At 35.1% G+C, this 27,544-nt stretch overlaps 3 protein-coding genes across 6 annotated transcripts; 1 reads left to right on the top strand and 2 right to left on the bottom strand.

Annotated features, from left to right (window-relative positions):
* The first annotated feature begins 105 nt into the window (after positions 1 to 105).
* LOC120135016 (protein TPX2-like) lies at positions 106 to 4,432 on the top strand. Of its 2 annotated transcripts, none has more exons than XM_039151380.1 (16): positions 106 to 449; positions 557 to 646; positions 880 to 1,039; positions 1,193 to 1,286; positions 1,767 to 1,817; positions 2,015 to 2,106; positions 2,205 to 2,283; positions 2,406 to 2,468; positions 2,583 to 2,633; positions 2,779 to 2,837; positions 2,930 to 3,008; positions 3,096 to 3,197; positions 3,367 to 3,429; positions 3,525 to 3,569; positions 3,681 to 3,784; positions 4,280 to 4,432. In XM_039151380.1, exons 1-16 carry the CDS (start codon positions 254 to 256, stop codon positions 4,302 to 4,304), a joined length of 1,353 nt encoding a protein of 450 aa, XP_039007311.1. In that variant the 5' UTR covers positions 106 to 253; the 3' UTR covers positions 4,305 to 4,432. The 2 variants fall into 2 exon arrangements, with proteins under 2 accessions (XP_039007311.1, XP_039007312.1); XM_039151381.1 differs by having other exon boundaries at positions 1,767 to 1,820; positions 3,564 to 3,569.
* Positions 4,433 to 6,422: 1,990 nt separating this feature from the next.
* Positions 6,423 to 9,721, bottom strand: LOC120134986 (cysteine and histidine-rich domain-containing protein RAR1-like). 3 transcript variants are annotated; one of them, XM_039151355.1, is made up of 6 exons: positions 9,505 to 9,721; positions 8,627 to 8,629; positions 8,443 to 8,525; positions 8,108 to 8,268; positions 6,768 to 6,988; positions 6,423 to 6,651 (listed from the first exon to the last, which is right to left on the bottom strand). In XM_039151355.1, the coding sequence occupies exons 1-6, from the start codon at positions 9,604 to 9,606 to the stop codon at positions 6,556 to 6,558; spliced, it is 666 nt and encodes a 221-aa protein (XP_039007286.1). In that variant the 5' UTR covers positions 9,607 to 9,721; the 3' UTR covers positions 6,423 to 6,555. The 3 variants fall into 3 exon arrangements, with proteins under 3 accessions (XP_039007286.1, XP_039007287.1, XP_039007288.1); XM_039151357.1 differs by lacking the exon at positions 9,505 to 9,721 and adding an exon at positions 8,748 to 8,769 and having other exon boundaries at positions 6,430 to 6,651; positions 8,627 to 8,696; XM_039151356.1 differs by lacking the exon at positions 8,627 to 8,629.
* Positions 9,722 to 10,911: 1,190 nt separating this feature from the next.
* On the bottom strand, positions 10,912 to 27,235 carry LOC120135178 (K(+) efflux antiporter 5-like). Its single transcript, XM_039151499.1, has 17 exons — positions 27,184 to 27,235; positions 20,503 to 20,546; positions 19,418 to 19,485; positions 19,227 to 19,311; positions 19,046 to 19,107; positions 18,771 to 18,846; positions 13,390 to 13,476; positions 12,982 to 13,053; positions 12,789 to 12,872; positions 12,634 to 12,702; positions 12,460 to 12,537; positions 12,258 to 12,346; positions 12,022 to 12,118; positions 11,879 to 11,932; positions 11,684 to 11,779; positions 11,104 to 11,292; positions 10,912 to 11,016 (listed from the first exon to the last, which is right to left on the bottom strand). Exons 1-17 carry the CDS (start codon positions 27,233 to 27,235, stop codon positions 10,912 to 10,914), a joined length of 1,407 nt encoding a protein of 468 aa, XP_039007430.1.
* Positions 27,236 to 27,544: the final 309 nt, after the last annotated feature.

Below are 27,544 nucleotides of genomic sequence, written 5' to 3'. Positions count from 1 at the left end.
TTTCACGACGATTTCTTCTTTGTTGATTAATTGGGAAACAAACGAATCAATGCTCTCCTACTTTTAAAGGAAATAGACACTGAAAAAGAAATAGATCAGGTAATATAAGATTGCACGAAACAAAGGAAAGGAATGTTTGAATTTGTGTGTATTCCTTTTATTTATTTATTCTTTGGCTATTAATTTTCGGTGCTTTTAAGTGCAGTGGTCTTGCAGAGAAAATTTGTGTGAAACCAAAAGAAAGAAAGAAGAAATGCTTAATGGAATCGGTCAAGTAATGGAGGAGGAATTTTACTCCATCGAAGAATCGTTTGATGATGGGCAATGTTTCGATCTTGATTACGAGTTTGATGCACCTCGATGCTTTGATTTCAGTAGCCCAGAAACTGATTGGGAGGCTGAAGAAGCAGAGCTCTGGTTCGATTCAGCTGAAAGCTATGCGCCTTCGCGTAAGCCTTTTTCCCGTGTTTGTTTATAATTTAATCATTATGCTTTCAGGCACAACCTTTTTATTGTCAATTCTTCTGATGATCTTATAATATATTTTATTTTTCAGCTTTTGTAATAAAGTTGAAATGGAGATGTGATATAAATGGGGATGGAGAATTTAGCAATGGTTCAACAGAATGTGATGAATACAGTGGAGGTATATTCTTGTCTTCATTTTTTTAATTAGCTTGTTAGTTTATAATTAGTGCTTTTCTTTGTAACTTTTGTTTGATTTAGCTGAATCAATGGGTTGAGATGAATATGGTTTCTTTTTGAAAAAGAGTTTTTTTATTAATCAGCAAAAAAAAAAGACTTTTTTAATGATAAAAAAAGAGCCTAGAAATTCAAAGTACTAATGTTCTCCCCCCCCCCCCTTTATTTGTGGATCAGAAGCATGTAATGGGTGTTGCGGAGGTACTCAGGTGGCTAAAACTGATAGTCCGGCCAAGGCATCTCCATCAAAGAGTTCAACGTTGATGCAACCTACAGCAAGTTACTTGGCGAAGCAAAACCAATCTCGAACTGGTCTTTCCAATCAATTTCAAAATAGGTGTTACTCTATTGTTGTCGGATACCATTATACACTGACACTTGCAGTTGAATTCTGTTTTAATATGATTTTTCCCCAAATGCAAGGGTTAATTCTCTATTGGAGTCGTGATAAATTTAAAGGCTTTTACTTGTTGGTTCCTTTATTACACAGGTTACACAAGTCTGCTGACAGATTCAATAAGAGTGTTTCCTTCAATGAAGATGCTACCAAAAGACAAAAGCTGGAATTTGGTTACTTACGCAAGGTGCTGTCACTTATGTTTATCTGATATTAGTCTGGGCCTTGTTTTCCTGTATTGCGGTTAAATGGTCTCTGTGATTATGGAACCAGATCAATCATTATTATTTGCATGTGTTAATGTCTCAGCTTACCTCCTATAATATTTCATGTGATGCTGAAAATTGAAATAATCTGACTGGTCAGATTTTAAGTGACAGATTCCGGGAAAGCAATATACTCCATGAATATGTTACGTCCAAGAGTATTTTTTAACCCAAACTGTAATTTGGCTTATGATATTGTTATCCACCTCCTCCTACTTCTTAGTTGTATGTATCACGCCATACAGTCGTGTTCCTGCTTTGGTTTTTTGTTTGTTGTTACGTGTTACTTCACTGTTATTTTTTGGTTTTATTTGAAACTGCATATACAGATCAAATTTTTTTGCTAAACGTTGAATTTTGTACTAAGAAGATGTTCGATGATTCTAATTTTTGTAAAGCAGGTTGCCCATTTGAAGCATCAATCTAAGTTTGAGCACAAGGAACCAAAAACAGTAAGTTTTAGAAGTATGACAGTGTTTTATGTTAGACTAATATCATATTATTTTTCTTTTGTTGCAAACTAATCATGGCTTATTCAAACATGCCATCACCATGTGTGTCTTTGGAGGGACAATATATCTGCAATAACAGTTAACAACTTAACATTATCGGCATTGTCAATTTTGTAAAAACTGAGTTTGTTTTCCAGGTCAGATCCCTTGATGGTGTTCCCAGTAAACCTAAAGCCACAATTCCAAGAGAACCAGAGCTACAAACAGCAAGAAGGGCTCAGAGAAACATGTGCAATTGATTTCCTATCGTTTTTTGCTGTCATTTGTCTCAAGATTATGTTTTTGCACTTTGCTTAAAAACTGATAGCGAAACAGTGTCAATTTCAGGTCTAAGAATAAGGAAGAGTCAGATGAAAGTGCAAAATCAAAAGTTCATTCGTTTAAAGCACTCCCCTTAAACAAAAAGGTTAATACTTTTAGATCTTGAAAACTAATGTTACTTGAATTTTTTGACGCAATTTTTTAGAGAAGTTTCAAGTATCTTTGCTCTTGAATGTGTAATCTCGATATTTTCTTTGGACTTGATAGATTCTTGAGGCTCCTTCACTGCCCCTTCCCAAGAAAAGCCTGCCCCAGCCGCCAGAGTTTCAGGTATTGATTACCACGCGAACTTTCTAGTTTGTATCCTCTTATGATTGCCTTTTTTGTCATTGTCTTGAGAAATATCCTGCATGACCCTGTACTGGATTATTTCATTGCTTTTAGGTGTTTCATTTGAGGACATCTGAGAGAGCCAAGCAGCATGCATATAATAATGTGGGTTATTTAAAATTTTATTTATATTACAGCTCTTGTATTGTTTTTAAGATTTCTCTTAAGTTTTAACCATATTTGGATTCTACAACTTGTCATTACCTTTTCAGTTATTGGGATTCAAGAGTTAATAATATCCTCTTTGCAGGCAATGAAAGTATCTATGCACGTGTCAACGTCAAGAAATGAAAACGCCCGCCTCAGAAGGTAATGGCACTTTGGCGTTTAGCTTCACTCAGTTTTTCTTTTTCTTTCGCATTCCTCCCAGCTCTTGATGTTCTTTTCCTTTGTTTACATAGCTTCAATTCTATCAATTCACTAAAGGAGGAGAAACATGAAGCTATTAAGAAATCTAAAGCTTGTGCTCCAAATAAGAAGGTTGCTTTGGTATACCGATTCTTCCTTGTTCTACAGATATTTTATTAAAAAAATATTGCATGCAGAATCATTTTGTTGGCTTTTCAGGTAAGTTCTGGTAAAGGTGCAAATGGTGTCCTCCAGAATATGAACCAAGCAACAGCCACAACGAGGCTTCCAGATGAACTACCAATAGAACTACTCAATAAGGTATTAGATCTTTTACCGAACTTTATTCGGCAACAACCTTTAGCCTGAAATGAACCTCCTAAAATGTATTTGGAATAATTCACTCCTTAATCATCCTTAGAGAAAATTCTCAATCTTCTCTTGTTTTGGGCTTGATAATACTTCGCTGTTCACTTGCATGTATATCCAGCTCTCGCTGTCATCCGAACGCCATTCTGGTGAGAAGTCTCAAGAAATAATGGCTATATCTGAGGTTGGTTCCCTAGATTTTTATTTTTTTATTTTTCTGAACCTAAAGCATATCTATAAATTGTTTTCTTATTAAGTTCTTCCACTTGTTGAATTAAGGGATTGAAAGAGAATGAGCCAGGTACTTTACTTCTGCAGCGTCAGGTACATTGAATGATGTTTATATGCACCCACTAGATCACAGAATTGAAGTAATTTGACACATCTTCCTTCTGATCCTGCCTTCACATTGAATATAAAATGTGCAATTTGTAGATCATGAAAGTGGCCAAGGAACTTTTGCAAAGGAATGGGAGGATGCAGTACCCATGTAGAAGGGTAAACAATATTGAAATTGGGCGACAAGAGAACATTAGTAGGTAAAGCCTATTTTACCCTGTCGAATTTGAGATGCTCGTTCCCCCATACTTTTATCAGTAACTTTGATCTATTAATTTTCCTCCTTTTCTCCTTTTATCTGAGATTATTGGCAGTGTTAGTTAAATTTATGCCAGATGATCTAATTTAGCTTTATGGATCAAGAATTAAACACAAACTAGCCTGTTGCCAAAAAAAAAAGTTCTGTTTCGAGTTTTAGAATTCTCGTACAAACCGAAACTACCTCGTATAGATTCAGGCGTAACTGGAAACAACATAAAAAATCTTGACTAGTCAAAGAAATGGCTTTCTTATGGTTTTGGGGTTGAGTGTTTGAAATGAACATGATATTCTTGAGTTAGGCCATTAGATTTATGGTTGAGATACATCTATTTCAGCTATTATTTTTGTCCACTGCATATCTTTGAGAAGTTTCTCCATATAGAGGATAAACGAACGTCAGAACCTTCTCATCTTCATGTAATTGGCTGTCACAGGAGATTGAGATTGGATGTAGTTTGAAGTCCCTCGCTGGTTTCGGTCGTCACGCTTCAAAAGCGGGCAAACGTCAAGCAAGTTATTGTTGACAACAGTGGATACCTGTTTCTAAATAATTGAATGATGTTTATTCCTTGGGAAGAAAAGGAAAATATAAGAAAAGAAAATTGAGTGATATTTATTCCTTGAAAAGAAAAGAAATGCTTTTGAGAAGATAGCAGCCCCACCATTTGTTTTTAGCCTTTGTCATGTTTTCCAGGAAATGAGAAGTGCACCATGGAAGCTTAGGTGTTAAATTTGAGCAAACTGGTCAAGCTGATCTGATCCTAACTTCTGGATAAGTTCTTTAGACGCTATCAAAGTTTGAACTTGATTAAGCCATTATCCTTCTGTCTGGGAATTAATTTTATATATAAAAAAAGGTCAAAAAGATCATCAAAACCAAATAAATTAAATTAATTTTATAATAAAAACTGAACTAATTGAATAGAAATTGTAATGACTGAACAATTAAAATATTATTACATACATTTGCTTCATTGTTAAAGTTAAATAAACATATAAGGTAATTTAATATAATAATTATTATTATTAGTCTCTAAAACTTATACATTTTATCTATTTGATTTTAATTTAAAATAATTTAACCCGTCATATTTAATATATCATATTTTTACGATACTATCTAATCAAGCGAGTCCATCAAATCAAAGTAATAATTAGATAACAATATTCTACCATGAAGCAGGAATAAATTGTTGGTAAATTGTTATTACATCATAAAAATAGCTCTAATATAATGTTTTAAATTTAAATAGTTAAATCTATTAGATTATTTTAAATAAAAATTAAAACGATAACTATAAATTTTAAGGACAAGTTATATTATATCAATTTATCATTTCTTTTTAATATTTAATAGTTGTTCGTCATAATATTTTAATTAATTAAATTATATTTTTAAAAAAATAAATAATATATATATAACCAAACTAGTAATTGACTTGGATACATTTCACCTAATGTTTTTATTCCCAATCAAAGTATGTGGGATAACATTATCTTGGGATCTGAATTGATTTAGACCATCAAGAAGAAAAATTGAATGTTCATGGCCTATGGTACATTCAGCTTGGAATTTCTTATCAAGGATATGGTTTTCAATGATAAATGGCTTCAACGAGTTCGACAATGTATCAGCACAATTTCCTATCAAAGTTGATAATTACACACGTGCTAATTGAAAAAGGGTATTTGGTTCTCGTTGCTTTCCCTATATAAGGCCATTCAACAAGCATAAGCTTGACTCTCTGTCATGACCCCATGTATTTTCCATTTGTTGACTAAAATCACTACATCTAGAGAATTTGCGTCTGACGAAGTTCTTGTTAAGGTCGAGACAAGGACTGATATTCCAACTGATCGTCTCACACGGCACAAACGTAGGTAGTTCTGTTAATTTTTTAAAAACGGAAGATCAAGTTAAAATCAAAATGTAACATCAATGATGATTTTGAAAAGAAGAAATAATTGGGTGATCAAAGTGGAATTAAAGTGATAAATGTATGACTAAATGCATAGTTAAACCAAAACAATAATGTAAATCAGAGTTTGGCTCATCATTTCCTTTTAACGTTGTTATTGCAATTTCGTTTTTCCCTCGAGACAAAACCTACTGCACCGTTCGTTGCCTACATCAGTGGTCGCCGATGACGCTGTTAACGGGAATATGGCGTATTTTAAACAGAGATGATGTCCGATGGTTTAGTCCAACATGATTCTTAAAGTATCGGTTTCAGCAAAATAGCTTGGGGCCCAACATTCGATGGAATGTTTTCAACTAAAACAGCCTATAAATTAGCACTACGCCAACAACAAGCGGAACAAGCTCCGGGATGTTATAGCAAATGGAAATGGACAAGGTTTTACCTGTGAAATCTGAACTGGCCGAAACGAGGAATCCTCACTAGTGCACAACATGTAAAGTTAAAATTTCTCAACCCTTTGCAAGCTCTTTGAATTTCAGGTGGTGGACATGAACAATCCAATTCAAATTTCAAATACCATGTTCGTATAAAACAATTAACAGACGTCTCAAATGTTTTAGCTGCAAGATGAGTGCAAGAAGAATACTTCCACCACATAGACGATGCATATCCTAGATTACAGTTGCGGTAAATAATCGGAAAGTGACTTCAAAAAAAGAACAAAAAAGATAAAAGAAACCTCTTTAAGATGACGAACTTTATCCTCCTCATGGAGTCATGCTTATGGCCTAAGGCATTGGATCAGCATTGTGCCACCCATTATTGCATGGTGGAATGGTCATAAACTCGTCAAATTCCTGAACATATATGTCGCAGCACTTCCACTGTAGAGAGATTAGAATGAGTGATGGATGGTAAGAATAGAAAAACAGGCTAACAATATTTAAAATATTGTAATAAATGGCAACATTTCATCATAAAGAAGGATTATATAGCATACCCCTCTCACTCGGTCATGGAAAACAGCAGGTCCAGGATGGTAACTACATGCAGTCTCATGGTTATCTATTTGTTTGAAAACTTTACCACATCCTTTATTTTTGCATGTCTGAGGCTGGTTTATATCAACTATCTTCTTGGGTGGAGGAGGAGACTCCTCAACATCAGCACTGCAGTTAGCCGGTGCAGCTGGGGTGGGGTTCGGTGCTTTGGGCTGTGAACCTACAACGTACACAACTTCAGCTCTATATATGATAGTATAGCAACATAATTTCTCTACTGTAAGGAATACTTGATGATTTCAAATTCTATGATACAGACAATATTTGGATATTACACTTGGCGCTTGCAAAATATAAACCTCAAAACTTAGGCTAAAGTTCCTAAGCAGTCAGTGTACTATAGTAAAAGTACAATTTAATCTACATAATATAAAACTGAGTAATTTCATCATCATATGGTGCATACAAGTAAAATTGATAACAGCAATTGTGAAAAACCATCTAAATATTGAGTTGTCTCTATTGTCAGATTCCAATTCATGCTTCGTCAGATTTTAGAAATCCACATCATCATGTAGACGGTGTTTCCATCAAAATCAAAATCAGTTTTACTTGTTTGCACCAATACCAAATCTACAAGGACTACAGTATTCAGTACAGACCGCCTAAATACTTTAACCCAAAACTGAAGAGCTCAGAAACGAACCATTAATCAAATCCAGTTTTCTGAATACTTCAACTTCTAAGATACACAAAATACTCTTGATATTATTGAGTGCAAAATGTAAACCTCAAAAGTGAACAACATAACCCAGTAAGAGTTTTTGCTTTTCTTGGAAACCAATCATTAATAATAACCAGGTTTCTGAAAGAAACCATGGTCCAGAACAAAGACTGCAATAATTTTCCTTTTTTGGTAAGTACTATTTTGTTTAACACAAAAAATGTTGGAAGATAATCATAAAATTGAAAGAGAAACTAAGATATTAAATTTAATGAGAACCAAAAGACGTGCCAATTTCTCAAGACAAAAATGGCATGCAGCAGATAAGGAACGATGATGCACGGGATTTTATTTTTGGAGGATTGATGCACTTAAAATTTCAACTCACTTGAGGCATGATGTAAAAAATGCATTGACCAAAGGAAAGGAATACCTATAAAACAATATTTTTAAGCTTTCCATCGCTAAGATTACAAAGTGCAATTGTGCCCTATTTAAGATGATATTCATTGTAAGAGACCTAAGTAGCATTTTCTCTTTTTTAGGTTTTTTAATATGCTAAACATGACTTTTTATGGTCTAGAAAAACGGCATGAGAAAGTACTATGATCATACCATGGTCAGAGCAAAAGAAACCCTGAGAGCACCTAGCACAAGATTCTTTTGATGTTGCACTGGTGGAAAGAGTAACAACAGGACTAGGAGTTCGAATTGTCTTAGTAGCAGCTAGCTTAATCGACACTGGCTTCTCCGTTGTGTGCTTACCTGTCTTACATCTGCACTAAAAAACATTACATTGACTAGATGCAAATGAACGATTAGATTTATCAAGCAGTGAATTTTTTTCTCCATAGAGGATCCCAAGCATTCAATCCTTCTCTATATTGCCTACTCAGAAAAACAGCAAAAATCATAGTACAAGACCTAAAAGAATTAAGAGAGGTACTTACCCGGGAATTTCTAGGAATAAGCTGAAATCATGACTTCTTTTTTTGCAACAGCTCCACTTTTTCATTCCATCATGAAATATAGGCTGAAAAAGGAAGTTAAGTTTGCAGTATCAGCTAAAACTGATGGTACAAAAGATATTTTCAAAAGAATAAAAATTGTTTATTGTAACAAATTTATATTTACACCCTGTTCGCATAAATTCACCCATGCAGAGGAACCAAGCCAACATGTAAGACAGCAAAAAAAATAAAATAATAATATTAATAATAATAATAATAATAATAATAATAATAATAATAATAATCAGAATGATTCACTAGATGTAGTAACATTCCAAAACTCATATTTAACCATGACAGTTACAGCAAAGTCATTCTTGTACAAGCTGAAAATATCACCGCCGAAAACATGTCAAATTTTATAAAACAAGCTGCAGAAATCCACAATATATTGCTTAAGGTGCAAGGGAGGGAGGTATAACACAAATTTGTACAATTTATAACCGGAACACAGAAAGCCTCATTATTTTAATTATAAGAGGAAATGAGGAGGAAAAGAAAAAATTAATTTAACCAAATCTAGGGTTAACTGCAGCTTCTTTATGAATACATTAACTTCAAAATGTGAATATAATAGATGCTATAACTACTCATATTGCAAGAGTAAACCATGCAAGCAAAAACAAAAATCTAATGCTAGAATAATAATAAAGCGACCATGAACTTTATGCCTTCGTTTTGATAACACCCAAATCATCACTTCCTATTTACACCTAAATAAACCATTAACCCAAATCAAATTATTTGAATAAAAGCTAATTTGGGTACAAATCAAAGCATACTAAAGGCCTGCTTAAGAAAATAGGTAAGTAGGTTAGGATTTCTTTAGTATTTTAAAACCAAAATATTAACTGGCAGTCTGACATCTCAATTAACCGGTCAATAAGACATGTTATTTTGATTAAAACGATGTAACCCAGTGAAATTACAAACTCAATCATAGACTATGGGGAAAAAAGGTGTAATATAGATTAAAAATGGGAAATTGAAGGAGGTGGATACCGAATCGTGGAAAGAGCAGGAACCCTCGGGATTATCGTCTTCCGTGAACGTAGCGTTGCAGCCGATTCGCTGACACCGTAGCTTAACAGCTTGCTCCGCCATTAATAGCACTTTCGAAAAATGCTGTCGTCTTGCCGATTAATTTTCCTTGTGATCTTCACCCCTGTTTTACAAGTCGGTTGACTTAGACGACGGCGAGGAATTGGAGGGGAATCACCATTTCTTCAAGTTTCACGGGGTGCTATACTACTTGTGCGGTTGTGCCGGGTTGGGGACGCTGCTTCCCTTTTTTCCTTTCTTCTTCCTAGGATACCACGTGGAAACATCATGACGGTTTATCACCGAATACCTTTTTTCTTTTTAGAAATCAAATTAAAATATCACTATATTACATTAAAAATAATTTTTATAATTAATTTTCTAAAATTACAGAATATGTATTAAAATTTTAATGTTCATATAAATAAATATAATTCTTTTAATTATAATTAATAAAATGATAACGCAGTTGCTCAAATTTACAACTTACACCACTTTGATACAAGGATTAGAATTTACAAGAGACAAAGCCATACATACCATACACACAAAAATAACGAAGAATATAAGAATGTATTATGCACACCAGATGACTACTCTGACAGTGTCATAAGATCCTAACACTTCCAGATGACTGAGTTGTAAACTGCAGCAACACGAAATGTCACAATAATCTCTTGTGTACTTCCTCCATGGAAACTTTCTCCTGCGAAATCAAGAGTCGTTTAAACAAACAATATTTGATGATCCATCCATCCATGTATCCAAATCTCTGTAATGTATTACAAAATCCAATAATGGAGAAGAGATCAGATCAGATCAGATAGAGAGAGAGACCTCATTGTTTTGGGCTGCTCTCTGAGGGAAACCATTGCAAAAGAACACCCAAGTTCATCACGAAAGGTATCGATTTGAATAAAATGGGACTTGTTACCTGCACAATATCATGATTTGTAATCGTTGCTGCTGTTGGTTTTGCAGCCAAGACGATAAAGAAAAGAACAATGTGAAGTTTCAAAATGTGGTTTTTGCAGCGGAGATAGTTACCAGACTAAGAGCTGTTGTTCCAAGGAGAAGCAGATACATCTTACCTTTCAGCATCAGCAAAATTCAAGTCAATAGTTGCTACACAACATTTGCAATAATACTGAAATTAAGGCATATTAGAGTTTGATTCGAATTCGATCTGACTCGAATTGATTGGGGACAATAGGAAACGTATTTTATGCTGATCGAGAGCAGAAAACATAGTTAGAGTAGATTTCTTGCTATGCAAGTACCGTAATCAAGTTTCTTGCTAAAAAAAACACCATATCCTTAAAATTTGTTGTTGACTAATGACATACAAAAATGCAACCAGGAATATATTTATGGAGCGAGAATGAGATTAGGTACCTCAACAAGGTGAAGATTTGAGGCACGACTTAGAAGAACAAAAGCAAATTCTCCAACTTGAGCAAGCAACACTCCGATCTATATCATGTACGTGCAAATTACAAATGATGCTGAAATTGTGTGATGAAATTAGATGTTCCCTGTGCATTTAAGAGACGACCTTACATGGAAAGATGTCCTGACATCATATTCGAAACACTTGGCGACCACAGTAGCAACAGCTGTCTTGACAACAATAACTAGAGTAACAGCAACCAGTAATACATCCACATGGTTCCACAGGAAATGTACGTGTACGAGCATCCCGATACCAGAAATGAAGAGAGCTGCAAATAGATTGTGAATTGGTTCCACCTATAGATTGCACAAAGCAACAAATCCAGAAAAGGTTTTGATTTCATCATTCCCATGAGAATAGAAATATGAATTATGAAAGAGTGAATGTTGCATAAACAAAGAAATACAGCCACTTGAGCCTTTTAGCTTATTTGTAGACTCACTCTCCTCTAACAGACTGCATACCGTGTCCAATGTCTAATACGAAACATGAACACTAGCATAAATTCAAACATGAATGTAGCATCAATCTCCTTGAGTTAAATACGATATAGACCATCTGCATTTATAGATATTCACTCATGTCCTTACGTACTGAAAATGGAAGATCGAGAACACTTAAAATACGAAAAGTAAAGAGGCTAAGCCTTAAAAAAATTTAAGACGAGACTAATTGGAGAGTGATTACCTGGTTTAAAGTATGCTGCGCAAAATCAGTAGTAGATATCATTACTCCAGCTACAAATGAACTCAACTCAAGGCTGAGACCCAGATTATCACTGCACTGTGAAGATTAAAGAAGTTCAAGAGCGTTAAAAGGGTGATGGGGAAATTTTGCATGCAGTAATACAGCAGTTCGAATCGTAGCTAGCAGATTGCTTACCCAAGCAGACAATAAGCAGAAAGCCACAGCAGCAAGCTGATAAAGTTCATTTGTCTGGACGATAATATCAAAATGTACTTATATTTTTAATCACTACCAAGATAAAGTAACAGAACAGGAGAAAATGAATGTTAAAAACTTACTTGAGATGATATCTGCATCATTAGCTTTAGGAAGCGAGGAACAAACGACCAAGACAATACCGATGCAATGGTAAGAAATAAAGATAATACAAGCATCCTGACATTGATCATCAGTAAGTGTTAGATCTCAAATCTACTGCAACAGATCAGAAGCTGTTTCTGAGAGAAATGGAGTAAAAAGGAAGAATCAGGGTAAGAAAAAACAGGACAGGTGATGAAACCAAAAATAAGCTTACAGCTTTCCCACCGAAATCATTCCATGTAGTAGGCCACTGCTACCACCCAAAACCGAGAACAATGCAAATAACAAGCCAACGGCACAATCCTGAAATAGCCAGAGGTGAGGGAACGGATGTATATGCAACCAAAACAATAAATAAAGTCTCTGAATCCAAATTCTAATTAAACTGATGATAGTTTAAATCATTTCTATTTAACCTGAAAAATAAGAGTCCCAATGGTAACTTGACCATGAAGAGCATTAGTGCTATACTGTTCTACTAAAAACTTCACAACCTGATAAAAGGAAAGAATGGATGAGTATTAGATGCATCAAGTAGCAAACAAGAATGAAAGAAAATACTAGTATCCTGGAATGGTATGGGGAAGTACAACTGCAGTTGATGACATCGAGAGGAAGGAGCCAACAAATACACCCTCAGACAAATCTGCTCCACATATCTGCAGGTCAAGAGATGTCTAAGTTTAACATCCATCTAATTGGTGTCTTTATCGGAAGTATAGAAAATGTACTTGAAACACTGTACTACTGAAAATATGCCACACAAGAGCTTGAATGTCATAATTTGAAGTAGTCCTCCAAATACAGCAACTGGCCCCACAACTTTTAACTGCAGCACAAGAATTAGTGGACATAGCTTTACTAAACTAGGATAGACATTTCCAAGCAAGCAAAAAAGTCCGATAAAGAAGAATTCCCAAATGCAGTAGACATCCTACCTTTGCCAAAGAAAACTCCAACCCAAGAGCAAAAAGAAGAAAGATAACACCAAACTGTGCAACAGTTTCAACCTACATAAGGAGAAACGAGAAAGAACTCATCATCAAAATAATAACAATATGAAAGAACATATCCTGATCACAAATTTCTATAGGACAGCATCAATAAAAGAATTTTCAGATAAATAGTTAGACATTATTTGTTGCTACCAGCTGGAAATAAACTCGGGAATGTATCAACAAAGAAAATGATCATCAAAGGCAACATCTTTGGAAGATGGCTCATACAGGCTCCCTCCGAAGGTTCCATCAATGAGTCTATCTCAGTAGTAGACACCAAAGCATGATCAAATACTGACGCATCTGATTTTTGGAAACAACAGTGCCAAGCTATTGGTGGTGCCATACCTGTACCATTTCACTAATGAATTTCAGACCCCCTGGTCCATTAAGTGAACCTGCAAGAAGATAGCCCACAATTGTTGCGGAAGACGGCTATCGGATAGAGCAAAATCGCAACTGATAATTTGAGAAAATAAAAATGAAGATAAAAAAGAGACAAAATTTACGTGGAAAACCCCTAAATAAAATAGGGTAAAAACCACGGGCAACGGTAGAAGAATTTCACTATGAGAAAATAGGAATTACAACCTCTCTCGATCTACCAAGGAGAAAACAATGATAATTCTCTCTCGATAAAAAGGAGAAAACAACTCTCAAGAAACTCTCTAAATTCTCTCTAGTATTGGAAGAAAGCTAGAATGCTTTGAGATGGTTTTGAAGCTAAATGAGCTAGGGTATTTATAGTTGAAACTTAAGGACTAATCTTATAAATACCCTAAAGTTTAGTGACTAAAGTTTATAATTTACCCATTTAATTTTCAAACATTATTGCACCTAATTTTGACATTGTTGCACCTAATTTTGACATTGCAATATTAGGTGCCTAACTTGAACCAATTTTCCAAGCTTTGACATTTCAACAATCTCCCACTTGAAGATTTGATTGGAACAATCATATCTTCACACCATTCTTTCTACCTTGTATCATCATGTTGCTTACGTCTCTGACAGGCCACAAGAGTATCGAAACCAGGTAAATTTATCAGCGTTGATCGCCTTCGTCATGAAATCTGCTATGTTGTCTTTGGTATGGATCTTCTGTATATCTACCGTTCCTTCTTCCACCTTTTCACGAATGAAATGGTACTGAACTCATATGTGCTTAGTCCTTGAATGAAATGCTGGATTCCTTGCTAGATGCAAGGCACTTTGACTGTCACAAAACAAAGAGACATACTCTTGATTGTGCCCAAGCTCCTCCAATAGCATCTTCAACCAAATTGCTTCTTTACTGGCTTGTGTAGCTGCTACATATTCTGCATCTGTTGTGGACGTAGCCACAACTGACTGCAATTTTGAAACCCAGCTTACAGCTCCACCAGCAACTTTGAACACATATCCTGTAGTAGATTTGCTTTTATCCAAATCCCCTGCATAGTCAGAATCTACATACCCATTAATTAGTAAGTTTGATCCTCCGTAACATAATGCAATATTTGAGGTCCCTTTGATGTATCTTAGGATCATCTTTACTGTATTCCAATGCTCTTTGCCTGGATTCGCCATGTACCGACTAACCACTCCCACTGCTTGTGCAATGTCTGGTCTTGTGCATATCATAGCGAACATTAAACTTCCCACTGCTGATGCATACGGTACTCGAGACATCTCCATCCTCTCTTCTTCACTGTTAGGACTCATACTGGAGGATAATTTGAAGTTAATAGGAAGAGGGGTAGAAATTGGCTTACAATCTTGCATGCTAAATCGTGACAAAATTTTCTTCAAGTAATTCTTTTGTGAAAGCCAAATCTTCCTATTACTTCTGTCTCGATGAATTTGCATCCCTAGAATCTTGTTTGCTGATCCCAAGTCCTTCATTTCAAATTCCCTAGCCAGTTGTGCCTTCAATTCTTCAATATGATCTTTGTTGGGTCCTGTAATCAACATGTCATCCACATACAACAGCAATATAACAAAATCGTTATCACCAGACCTCTTGAAATAAGCACAAGGGTCTGCATTAAGTCTGTTGTATCCAAGGCACATAATGAAGGAATCAAATCTCTTATACCAACACCTCGGTGCCTGCTTTAGACCGTACAGAGATTTGTTCAACCTGCAAACCAAGTTCTTCTTTTCGTCTTCTTCAAAACCTTCAGGCTGGAGCATATAAATCTCTTCTTCAAGATTTCCATGAAGAAAAGTTGTTTTAACATCTAGTTGTTCCAGATGTAAATTCAATGTAGCACACATTACCAAGACTACTCGAACTGTTGTTAGTTGAACCACAGGAGAAAAAATTTCATTGAAATCAATACCTTCTTTATGAGCATATCCTTTGACCACCAATCTTGCACGATACCTCTCCACTTGATCGTCACCATTTCGCTTGATTTTGAAAACCCATTTGTTACCAATTGGCTTTCTTCCTTGTGGTAGTGGCACAAGGTCCCATGTATTATTTTTATGAAAGGCTTCAATTTCTTCTTGCATCGCCATCATCCACAGTGAAGCATCTGAGCTGTTTATTGCCTCCTGATATGTTGATGGCTCACCGTCCTCTGTTAAAAGACAGTATGCAACATTTTATTCTATAACATAATCTGAGTGCCAATTGGGACGTCTTCTCACACGATCTGATTGACGAGTTGTTGGAGCTTCAGAACTCTCTGGTTCTTGTTCATCATGTGCTGGTTCTGCTTCAGAAGAATCTCCTTGTTCAAACTCCTTTTCTACATGTATCTGTGTAGTATTTGACTTTTCAGCGCTGTCATTGTCTTCTTTTCTTTGTAGCTTATCTTCTACAAAGATAACATCCCTGCTAATGATCACTTTGCGGGCAGTGGGATCCCACAAGCGATACCCCTTTACTCCATCAGCATACCCCAAGAATTTGCATTTTCTGGATTTTGGATCCAGCTTTGAAATTTCTTGGGCGTTGTACATCACGTACACAATACTTCCAAATACATGGAGGTTTGAATAATCAACTGGTTTACCAGTCCACATCTCCATTGGTGTCTTCAGCTCTATTGTAGTTGATGGAGCTCGATTCACCAAATAACAGGCGGTATTGACTGCTTCAGCCCAGAATGATTTTTCTAGGCCTGCGTCCCTCAACGTTGCTCTTGTTCTTTCTAACAAGGTTCTGTTCATCCGCTCTGCCACTCCATTTTGTTGAGGAGTGTTCGCCACTGTGAACTGTCTTTTATTGCCTTCTTTCCTGAAAAAGTCATCAAATTCTTCGCTTGTGTATTCTCCTCCATTATCTGTTCTGAAACACTTGATCTTATTTCCAGAATCAAGTTCCACCCGCGCTTTGAAGTTTTTGAAAGTTAAAAACACGTCTGACTTCTTCTTAATAGGGTGCACCAAAATCTCCTGGAGTAGTCATCAATAAATGAGACAAAGTATTTTGCTCCACCTAGGGACGTTACTGGTGCTTGCCATACGTCAGAGTGAACCAATTCTAGAACACTTTTGCCTCTAGAATTTGATGTGTTGAATTTCAACCGGTGCTGCTTACTTGTTATGCAATGCTCACACAAAGGAAGTGATACCTTTGTTAAGCCTGGAAGTAGCTTTTGCTCCACAAGGACTTTCATTCCTTGTTCTGACATGTGTCCAAGTTTCTTATGCCATAGCATTGCAGAATCTGAACTACATGAGGCAACAGAGGCTTCTACTTCTAGCAATGTCTCTCCCTTCAGCATGTACAAGTTTGCAGCTATCTTTTCACCTTTCAGCACCACAAGCGCTCCACGGAACACCTTCATGATTCCTTTCTGTGTTTCAATCTTGCTTGCATTATTATCCAACAATCCTTAGGATAATAAATTTTTCTTCAGGCCTTTCACGTGCCGCACATCTCGAACAACTTTAATTGTTCCGTCATACATCTTTAATTTGATGGTTCCCACGCCAACGATCTCTAAGGCATGATCATTGCAACTATAAACAGATCCTCCTAAGACAGGTTCATAATGATGAAACCATTCTCTTCTTGAGGTCATGTGATATGTTGCTCCCGAATCAATGAGCCATATATCTGCAAATCGTTTTCTTCCTTCCACGGTGGTTGACGCTTCACAGTATAGAGCATCTCCATCATCTGAAGTGTTTGCGGTATTGCCTTGTGGATTGGAGTTTTTATTTAGACTCCAACAATCCTTCTTCAAGTGACCCTTCTTTCCACAGTTGTAACACTTTAAATTCTTCTTGCTTCTCGACTTCGATCTACCATGTTTGTGACTGCTGCTTTGGCCACGTTCTGTTGATCTCCCTCTCATCGTTGTCATCGTTGTCAACGCTTCTGCTTGTTGCAGATTTACTTGTCTGACTTCCTTGTTCTTGCGTCGATTTTCTTCTTGTAGAACAACAGCTGCAACGTCATCGAAGACTAGACTGGTGACATTACTGTTTGTCAAGTTGATGATGAGTTGATCATATGAATCCGGTAGACTTTGAAGTAGAAGTTCAACACGTTCTTGTTCTCCTATTTTACAGCTTAAGGATGTAAGCTGAGAAAATAAAGTGTTCAGTGTATTTAAGTGCTCCGTCACTGAAGTAGATTCTGGCATACGGAGAGTGTACAATTTTCTCTTAAGGAAAAATTTATTGTGCAACGATGTGGCCTCGTACAGTTTGGTGAGATGATCCCATATCTCCTTAGCTGTCTTCTTCTCCTTGATACTTGACAATACTTCATCTGTTAATGCTAGATGAAAGTTTGCCATAGCATTTCCATCCATTTCGATCCATTTGTTGTCGTCTGTGAAATCTACTGGCCTTTCGCTGATAGCTGCTAGACAATCGTCTTTCCTCAGGATGGCCTTCATCTTCAATTTCCACAATGAGAAATTTCTCCCATTGAATTTTTCAATATCAAATTTCGTTGCCATAGCTTCTTCTACGGATAGCTCCCACTATTTCACTATCGTGAATAGTTCTCTGGAACCTTCAAAGAATGGGTAATAACTTCTTATTTTCTTATGTTGGAGGATCCACCTTTTGGTGGCAACCACAAAAACAATAAGCAGATATTACACACTCTAATCTAGCTCGGATACCAATTGTTGCGGAAGACGGCTATCGGATAGAGCAAAATCGCAACTGATAATTTGAGAAAATAAAAATGAAGATAAAAAAGAGACACAAAATTTATGTGAAAAATCCCTAAATAAAATAGGGTAAAAACCACGGGCAACGGTAGAAGAATTTCACTATGAGAAAATAGGAATTACAACCTCTCTCGATCTACCAAGGAGAAAACAATGATAATTCTCTCTCGATAAAAAGGAGAAAACAACTCTCAAGAAACTCTCTAAATTCTCTCTAGTACTGGAAGAAAGCTAGAATGCTTTGGGATGGTTTTGAAGCTAAATGAGCTAGGGTATTTATAGTTGAAACTTAAGGACTAATTTTATAAATACCCTAAAGTTTAGTGACTAAAGTTTATAATTTACCCATTTAATTTTCAAACATTATTGCACCTAATTTTGACATTGTTGCACCTAATTTTGACATTGCAATATTAGGTGCCTAACTTGAACCAATTTTCCAAGCTTTGACATTTCAACAACAATAACCTATCACAAGTATACATATAGAAAAAGTAAAGAAATGCAACTTCTTCTTTCACAACTTAGCTGATATAGCTACACAAGATAAAGAAAATGACTATTTAATGCAAATTAGAATAATGATAATTGTAGAATACAAACCGGTTGCCCCAAACATGAAAATACAATACCACCAATGGTAGCAGACATTATGATAACCACCAAATCTGAAATTAACCTGCACAAGGGAGACACAAAATATTACAACATCTTTGGATTTGATAGTTAAACAATTCATTAAATCATAATCTCAATTGGTATACATGCTATACATAAAATCAAAGCTCAAAGGCAGAAACTAAAGCAAGAGAACAATTGGTTTCAAGGATTATCCATTACGATGAAGATGTGAGGATAAAGGAGATGAAGATGGCAACCTCAAATCAACTTGGAGTACTGGATACTTGGATTTTTTATTGGACATTACAAACACATTATCCTAATATCATATGAAAAAAGGAAAATTAAAATGATTAGATCAAAAATAAAAACAACCTACATAAAACTATACAATCTTCCTATACACATAAGAGAAAAAGAAATAACATCAGTCCCCACCGTTATGTCAATCAAGGTTGTTGTCTCATACGAATCTCCATTTTCCAGGGAGAAAACAACTTGAATCAAGAATGATCCTGTGCCACTGTTTAAAATTTTAAAATTTCGAATAAGTTCTCAAGTGATAAAATAAGAAAATATTATTCTATTCAACAAAATGTTTATTGCCCTAAAAATTTTTATTGACATACTTTGCCTCTCCCGTATCATTTCTCTTCGTCTTCTCATGAGTGATTTTAGCTACAGTCTCCAGGACAGCCTGAAAAACATTGAGGAAATATTTTTAAGACAACAAAATGAAGCATTACACAGAGCAAGTGGATTCCTTAGGAATGAAGTTAATAAAGGGCATATTCTGTATCTATTATGCGTGATATTGACGCCAGACAGAATAGTGATTATCCTGTAGGCTAGCTCCGACAGACGATTCACAAGAGAAAATTCGCCCAAAAACCAGAGAAAAAAAGTCTCTAGGGTTTAATAAAATATTATAAAATCAATAATCGTCAAAAGCAGTCCACAAGCCGGACTGTTATAGCTAAAAAAAATCGTCTTTATTCGAATTTTGCCAAAAATAGCAAAAATCGTATTTATTCGAATTTTGCCAAAAATAGCAAAATCCCGAAAATCACTCTAAATTGAAATTCGAAATAAAATAAGCAATCTCCCAAAAATCCGGTCTAAATCGGATTTAAATTGACTTCCTAATTAACAATCGAAATATTACCATAAATAGTAAAAAATAACTAAATCTAGTGATTCGGAGGGGAAAACGGCAGAATTTGAGGTTGAAAAAAAGGCCACATGGAGCGTAGCTCAATGTGGAGAGCGTGCGCGTCGAAAAGAGCTTTCCGGATTGGGGTCTTATGCGCGATTCTGACACCTGTAGCCAAAGTTATGGCCAAAAGACTGAAACATACTCAAAACGACCCCAATAAGGAACATGTCACAATCAATTCCCGCCTTTGCGCTGATCTGCCAACTCATGGTATCTCAGCGCCATCAACGTGCAATCTGACAGCTCAGCATCATCTGTCTCAGATCCCCCTGCATCAGATATCCAAACCCAAATCCCCCTAAACAACTACATGAACCCCAATGAATAGACATTACATCAACCAGAAATTACAAAGAGAAATATGATCAAAGGAAAAAAAATATACGCATAGAAGACTGAAACTGCAGATGAAACATAATAGTCCAGTTATTGCAGAATCAAAACATGAAAAACGATTTCAATGCCACGCACTGGGCTTCAAAAGAGAACCAAACCTACTTGCTGATCTGCTACACTAGTATTGAAACTGCTTGCATCAGATCCTAACAAAAACCAGAAAAGCAAATAGAATATCAGCTGCAAAGCATTTGAAGAAGCTATCCACTCCACTCAATCAATTAACTAAAAAACCTTACAAGTTTCAAAAGACTGAGAACTAGGGGACATTATAGAAAGAAGCATGTATAAAAGGAAATGGATCCTCTACTAAGCTTAATTTCGAATTCGAAGCAATACAAGTCAAAGCTGCAAAAGTTTAAACTATGCTGAACATTTCTTTTCATCCTTATACATCATGAATTTTATTTTAATTTCTATGTTCTTGCATCAATATTTTAACTTGTAAATTTTGTAAGATGATAGACTAGCGCTTTTACTAGTATCTTACTTCAAATTGCGCCTGCATTATTTGGTGAAATCACAAGAACCACAGCACAAAATCAAGATCCAATTGTATGTTCTTTTCTCTTCCGTACTTTTCCTTGGCATATAGAAGGACTAACTTGTAGACACCCGTTTTTGTCCGGGTCTTAAAAAACTATTATTATTATTATTATCATTATTATTAATAATTATTTTGTTTACATATTTTGCAGGCCCAACTCAAAGCCCAACAAACCCAAATTACATCAGGCTTGGCTCAGCAGCCCACTACAATGAACACCAGGACCCGACCCGAACCGACCTAAGGTCAGTTGACCCAAACCAGAAGCCTAAGTTTGGGTTAACCCGGCCCAATACCAGGGCCAAACAACTGACCCATAAACCTAGCTAGGGTTTCCCTTCATTCCCAGCGTCGCACCATAAGAGACTGTCTGATCTGGACCCATCTAACGGTCCAGATCAATGGCCATTAGGGTTTTTACCCTAGCTCCAATGTTAGCAGTCGTCACCGTCAGACTCTTCAGCTCCTACCGACACGTGAGCCGTCGTCGAATATCCCACCGCTTGATGTTGTCATCAACAGTGACCGATTTATGTACCAAATCATATCAACAGTCAAGAAAAATAAATAAATGGAAACAGATCCAAAGAAATCCCGAGGAAATTGGGTTCTGTCAAGCAACAGGTATAGGGTATTCATACCCTATTCCCTCGGGAAAAACAAAGAGCCATGACCATAAAAGAAAAAGAGATTACAGAATCCAAAAAAGAAAAAAAATCAGGGAGAGAAAAAGGAAGAAAAAGAAGAAAAAACACGAGAACAAGAGGGAAAAAGGAAAGGACAAGAGAGAACGAAAGGAAGCTAAGGGAAAACTTACCTTTGATTTTGTATTTGAGACCTCATCGGAGTTCAAAGAACCCTTCACAGAAGGTAAAAATCCTTCTTATTTTCCTAGATCTAGAGTTTTAAGGTATGGGGTTTTGATTTTTTGGATAATGGAAGGGGTTGTTTTATAAGAGAAAGAGAGATAAGAAGAAAAATTATGTATTTTTTACTTCTTTTGGTCCCTGTGGCCACCGATCTACGGTGGCCAGGGAGTTGGGCTTCCATCCTCGGTGAAGGACTAAGGGAGAGAGGCAGAGGAGAGGAGAGAAACGAGAGCTTCGGGATCTCTAATTTATGAGGAAATAGATGGAAATGAGAAAATGAGGGGTCTCACCAAACTTAAGCCTTTGAGTTACCCTTATATCTTAAATCCTAAACAACACCGGTTAGGGAGGGGTCTATTGTAATTTCAGCACATGGGTAAATTACGCTATGGGGCCTTTGTTTTTTTGTAATCTTTTTTTTCAGTCATTGGTTGTAATTTATGTGCATCCGATTTTATTCCCTATGTTTGTAAAGTTTGTATCTTGGTCACTTGGCTGTTTGTTGTTAATATTCTGTAAATTTAGACATTGTACTATGCATTTATAAAACTTTTATTTTGATCACTGCTTATGTATTTTGGGTTAAATATTGAATATGACATGTATGTTTTACTTTCATTATATTTGTAACATCCTCAATACCGGGTTAGTGACCAAAGTGTGAAATTTAAAAATTTAGTGACCAGATTAAATAAATTGAAAAGTTTAGGAATCAATTGAAAGATGTTGGTGTAGGATGATTTAGTAAATTAAGGAGAATGAAAGGGGCAAAAAAGTCATTGAACAAAGGATGTAATAAAATATTATTTGGGGTTATTTTATAACCCATGTAAAGCATGTGTAGGAAACAAATGTTTCAGATAACTCTACTTCCTTATTTCTTCATATTCTTCTTCTCCCAACCGTGAAGCACCCAAGCCAAGGTTAGTTGGATTTCTTCTGGTTAATCCTTAAAATTTAAGTATGGTTTTGGTTAAGGAAAACTTAGGAAACATGATGGAGATGAAAAAGATCATAGAAACTCAAAGATTTGTAAGTTATGAAAGATTAAAGATAAGAAGTGAATAAGTGAAATTTTGAACAATGATGTATAAATGAATTTAGAAGTTGAATTTGACTTGTCATATGTGTGAATAAGAAGTTATAAGTGTTAGAAATAAGTTTGGATTACATGAAAAATTTAGTAAGATTCTTGGTTTGAAGAATTTGGATGAGATATGAGAGATAATAAGGTGTTGGAATGATAAAAGTTAGTTAAAATGGTTGTAGTTGAGTTTGGTGGTATGAAAAGAGTTTTATATGAGGAAATCTAATGAAAAGTTGTGGAATTTTCGGGTGAAACCAATTTATTATTGACAGGTGCATCGGTACTCAGGTGCATCGATACACTATGAATGAGTACCGATGCACTAAGACCAATTTTGAAGGTTCATCGATACACACTGGCAGGCATCGATGCATGAAAATTTCGAAGCTATTTTGGGAACCGATGCACTCATAGTGCATCGGTACACTCCTAAAGGAAAAGTTGAAGTTTAGTTCATTAAATTAACCTAAGTTATTAATACCAAGTTATAAGTGTTGAAAACATTTTTATGTTTCAATATAACAAATTAAGTTTCAATATAACAAATTAAGTTTAAATGAATTTTAAGATTTTACAAATGATTTTATAAGTATATTCGACACAATTATTCGAATATCAAATCAATTACTCCAAGTCTTTTCAAGATCAAATTCAAACCTTACTAAATGTGTAAAATTGTGTTTTATACTTGATATATTTTTGAAACAATTTTCACAAAGTATTTTGAACCAAAATCAAGCCTAAAATTAAATTTTCAGAGTGATGCACCAATGCACCAATCCATGCATCGATGCACCATGAATTAAATTAAACATCGAATGCATTTCATGCATTGATGCACATACCATGCATTGATGCACTGAGGATTTTATGAAAACATCGAATGCATTTGATGCATCGATGCACTCTGGCTATTTTGAAACATCGAATGCACTTGATGCATCAATGCACTCTTAGTGCACCGATGCACTAAGGGTCTAATGGTCAAAATATTTGAATTTTACACTAATGCATCGATGCACCATGGATATGCATCGATGCACTGACGCTCCCAACTGCTTTAATTAATTGTTTTCACACTTAAACGACTCTATTGACTCCACTAAGCATCCCAAACATTCAGAATCATTTGAAGGTGTATTTAAACAAGCTTAGAAGCCATTGATCAATAACAAGAAACAACAATCAACAAGAATCAAGAGAGAATCAAAGAGAAAGCATCAAACCTCAAGTTTGAGCATTTTCAAGCCTATTTCATTCAATATTCATTTTTGCTTTCAAGAACACTTATTATGTTCAATTGTATTATTCTTGAGTGTTCTTCCTTTGTTCTAGAATTATGCAAACATCTTGCCTTGTGATGATTTTCTTGTAAGTTTGCAAAATTTGTATTGTTCTCTTTGGGAGAGAGTGTTCTCAAAAATTTGGGGTATAATTCTTGAGGGATTTGTAAGGTTACTCTTTGTCCTCAAAAGAAAGACAAATTAGTGAATTTGTGGAAAATCCTTAGTGTGGATAGCTAAGGTAGTGGACGTAGACTTTGGTTGAGAAAGTCGAACCACTCTAAATCACTGTGCAAATCTTTTCAATTTTCTACAAAAGCTTCCACCAAAATTTTAATTGCCAATTCACCCCCTCTTGGTCGATTCCATCGATTGATTAACTCAACAATAAGGTTTAGGCTTCTGATAATCGTTTCAGAATTTATGTTTATGTAGATATCGAGCCTAAACGAGTTCCGGAACAAGGGACAAGTAAGATTGATTGAGGGAAAGGCAAGGAGATATAGGTGAGTGCATACTATAAGTATAGTACAATGGAATAAGACTTGTGATAAGTCTAATTCCTATGTTGATTTTCATAGTACAATAGTTATGAACATGCATACATGATAATTATTATGATACATGCATAAGATATAGATGTTCATATGATTTGATAAATGATATATGTGAATAGATTCAAATACACATGTGATATAATATGTGATATGAGAATATGACATGAGATAAACGATATGAGCTATGTGATTACAAGAGAAATGACATGAGTACGTGAACATATGAAACATAAGAATAATGCCCATGGTATATGATATGAGCGCTATAGGTATAGTTGGCATGCCAAGAGTTGGGGGTTCTACGTGGTCTTTCGGGACAAATACAGAGGTCCTTCGAGACAAATACATAGGTCATTCGGGACAAATTTCACATGCCTCTAGTGGGACCCCATACGAGCTGTGGTGACAACAATAGTGCACAACATCAATGTACTCGAATACCTTGAGTTCTCAGTAATGTGCATGGACCTATAAAATGTTATCAAATGTAATTGCCTTATTATTGTTATATGTTACCATGTTATTATCGTTTACATTGAATTACATGTGACATGATTGAATGGATAGATTGCATGATTGAAGTGATTTACACATAGGTACTGAGAAGTAGGATGATCAAAGTTAAGTTCAAAGGAACAACATATCTCCGCTCAAAGATCAGATCAGAAGTAAATTATACAGTATGTTTTGTTATGTTATAAATAGGTTGGCATGTAAACAAAGTCGGTAAATTAAGTATTTATACTCTGATTGAGTTTTTTAACGTTTTAAACATATATTATATAAATGGTAACTTTATACTGATGAAAGCTTAAACTTTTATGAGTTTTATATAAGTTGAGCTGAAGTTACTGTAGCAGTGCATCAGTACACTCTAGCAGTGCATCGATACACTCTAGCAGTGCATCGATACACAATTTATATTCGATGTTTTTATGCATCGGTACACTGTAGCAGTGCATCGATACACTGTAGCACTGTTCACCGTACTATTCATTACTGTTCACGGTATTATTTATATAGTCTTATACTAATCATACAACATAGTACTATTCATAAAAACATTTTTGCCTTAAATATGTTATAATGAAACATAATTCAACGGTATCTTATCGTATTTTCTTAATATAAGTCCAAATGTTTTGTTGTCTTATAAGAATATTGTTTTAAAAAGTCAATGTGACATCTCGAACTCGTATCCGGGTTGGGTACGGGTTGAGGGTGTTACAATATTTTAGTCCTTTATTTACTATATAAAAATGGTGATTTACCTATTTGGTCCATAATGTTTTCCTAATGTATTTTTAGTCACTGTTTAGATTTAGTTTGGGTTATTTGCTTGCTTGGACCCTGTGGTTTTATTTAGGTTTTGTTTAGATCCTTTGTTAACTATATTTAGCATTTTAATCATTGTGTTGAGTTTTACTTTATTTTTATTTCATCTGGGTTTTTATGAATTAATATTATGGCATATTCGTATAAATATATATTACTTAATACATAGTATTATTTATAATAAATTTTAATTAATTTATGTTATTGTTGCTAAACTTAGTTGTGTTTAATTCGTTTGATATTCACAATTTCCTTAATATATATACATACTCGAAGTGATTTTTAAAAATATTATTCATAGAGCGGGCGTGGAAAGTACCATTTGATCGAAGTGATGCAATCCTATACGACGTTCTAATGGAATATGAGTTTGAAAACACGAATACTTTTATATGAGTTTATTGTAATCATTATACTTTTATTTTATTTTATTTCTTTATTATTTTTTTATTTTATTTTATAATGTTGAATGCTTTAATTTTATTTTCATTTTGTTAAATTTAAATGTTAGTATTAATGATGTATATTCAAGTCAAATAAATCATGATTTTTATTTTATGCCAATTTTCGATATCATTTTTTTTAGTAATTCGAAGATGGAATGTTCTTTACGGATAAGAAATATGCGAGATAGCTTTCTCGATGGAGGATTGCAAATCTCGGGATTTCTTATCAAGTTAAATGTTTTTCTTTTAATTTAATTAATATTCAATAAATAGACTGTAATTTCACTTTAGATTCGAATTTTAATTTCCACTACTGCGACAATATATAAGCGATTAAGTACTAATTTTGGGTGCTGTGGGAGTGCTAATCCTTCCCCACACGTAATCAACTCCCGAATCCGTTAAAATGAATCTTTGATAACGCATACCAATTTTTGTCTTAAAAAGTAAATTTTCTTAAAATTATTTTAAAAGACGTTTTTAGGTATTAGACGTACCTAACCCAAAAATTGATGACGAATCCTTTCAATTTAATACAAATTAATTAAAAATCCGTCAATTTTTCAAATCAAAGTCTTAATTTTTTTTTAAGATAATATTTAATTGCTTTTTAAAAAAATGGTTTAGGAGTATAAATTATAACCAGTAAAAATGTTAACCTTGAGGGCGATCATTTTCTGAGAAATCTTTCTCAAGAACCCAATCGAACATTTTAGCAATACTCCCTTCCCCGGCACCCGGCTACGACTGATTCACTACGTTGCCGTAAAACATTTCCCGGATCTCCTTATCGGATCTCGCCGCAACGCGTGTCATCAAGTATAATAGTATCAGCACCAAACGATAAACGCATCCTAACACTCTATACCTCGCTGTCAAAATCGTCATCGATTCCGTCAATCTCCTTCTCTCTCTCTATTTTTTTTTAAATCTTCTCAAACAGAATTTGCAAACTCAAAAGTGAACAAAATAAAGAATCGATGCATGAGTTTGAACTTCGAAATCAGGATGGAAGAGAAG

The sequence above is a fragment of the Hibiscus syriacus genome, unplaced genomic scaffold (assembly GCF_006381635.1).
Source record: "Hibiscus syriacus cultivar Baekdansim isolate YM2019G1 unplaced genomic scaffold, ASM638163v2 tig00110602_pilon, whole genome shotgun sequence".
NCBI lineage: Eukaryota > Viridiplantae > Streptophyta > Magnoliopsida > Malvales > Malvaceae > Hibiscus > Hibiscus syriacus.
The sequence above is the reverse complement of the archived record's forward strand: the minus strand, read 5'-3'. Positions and strand labels throughout refer to the sequence as shown.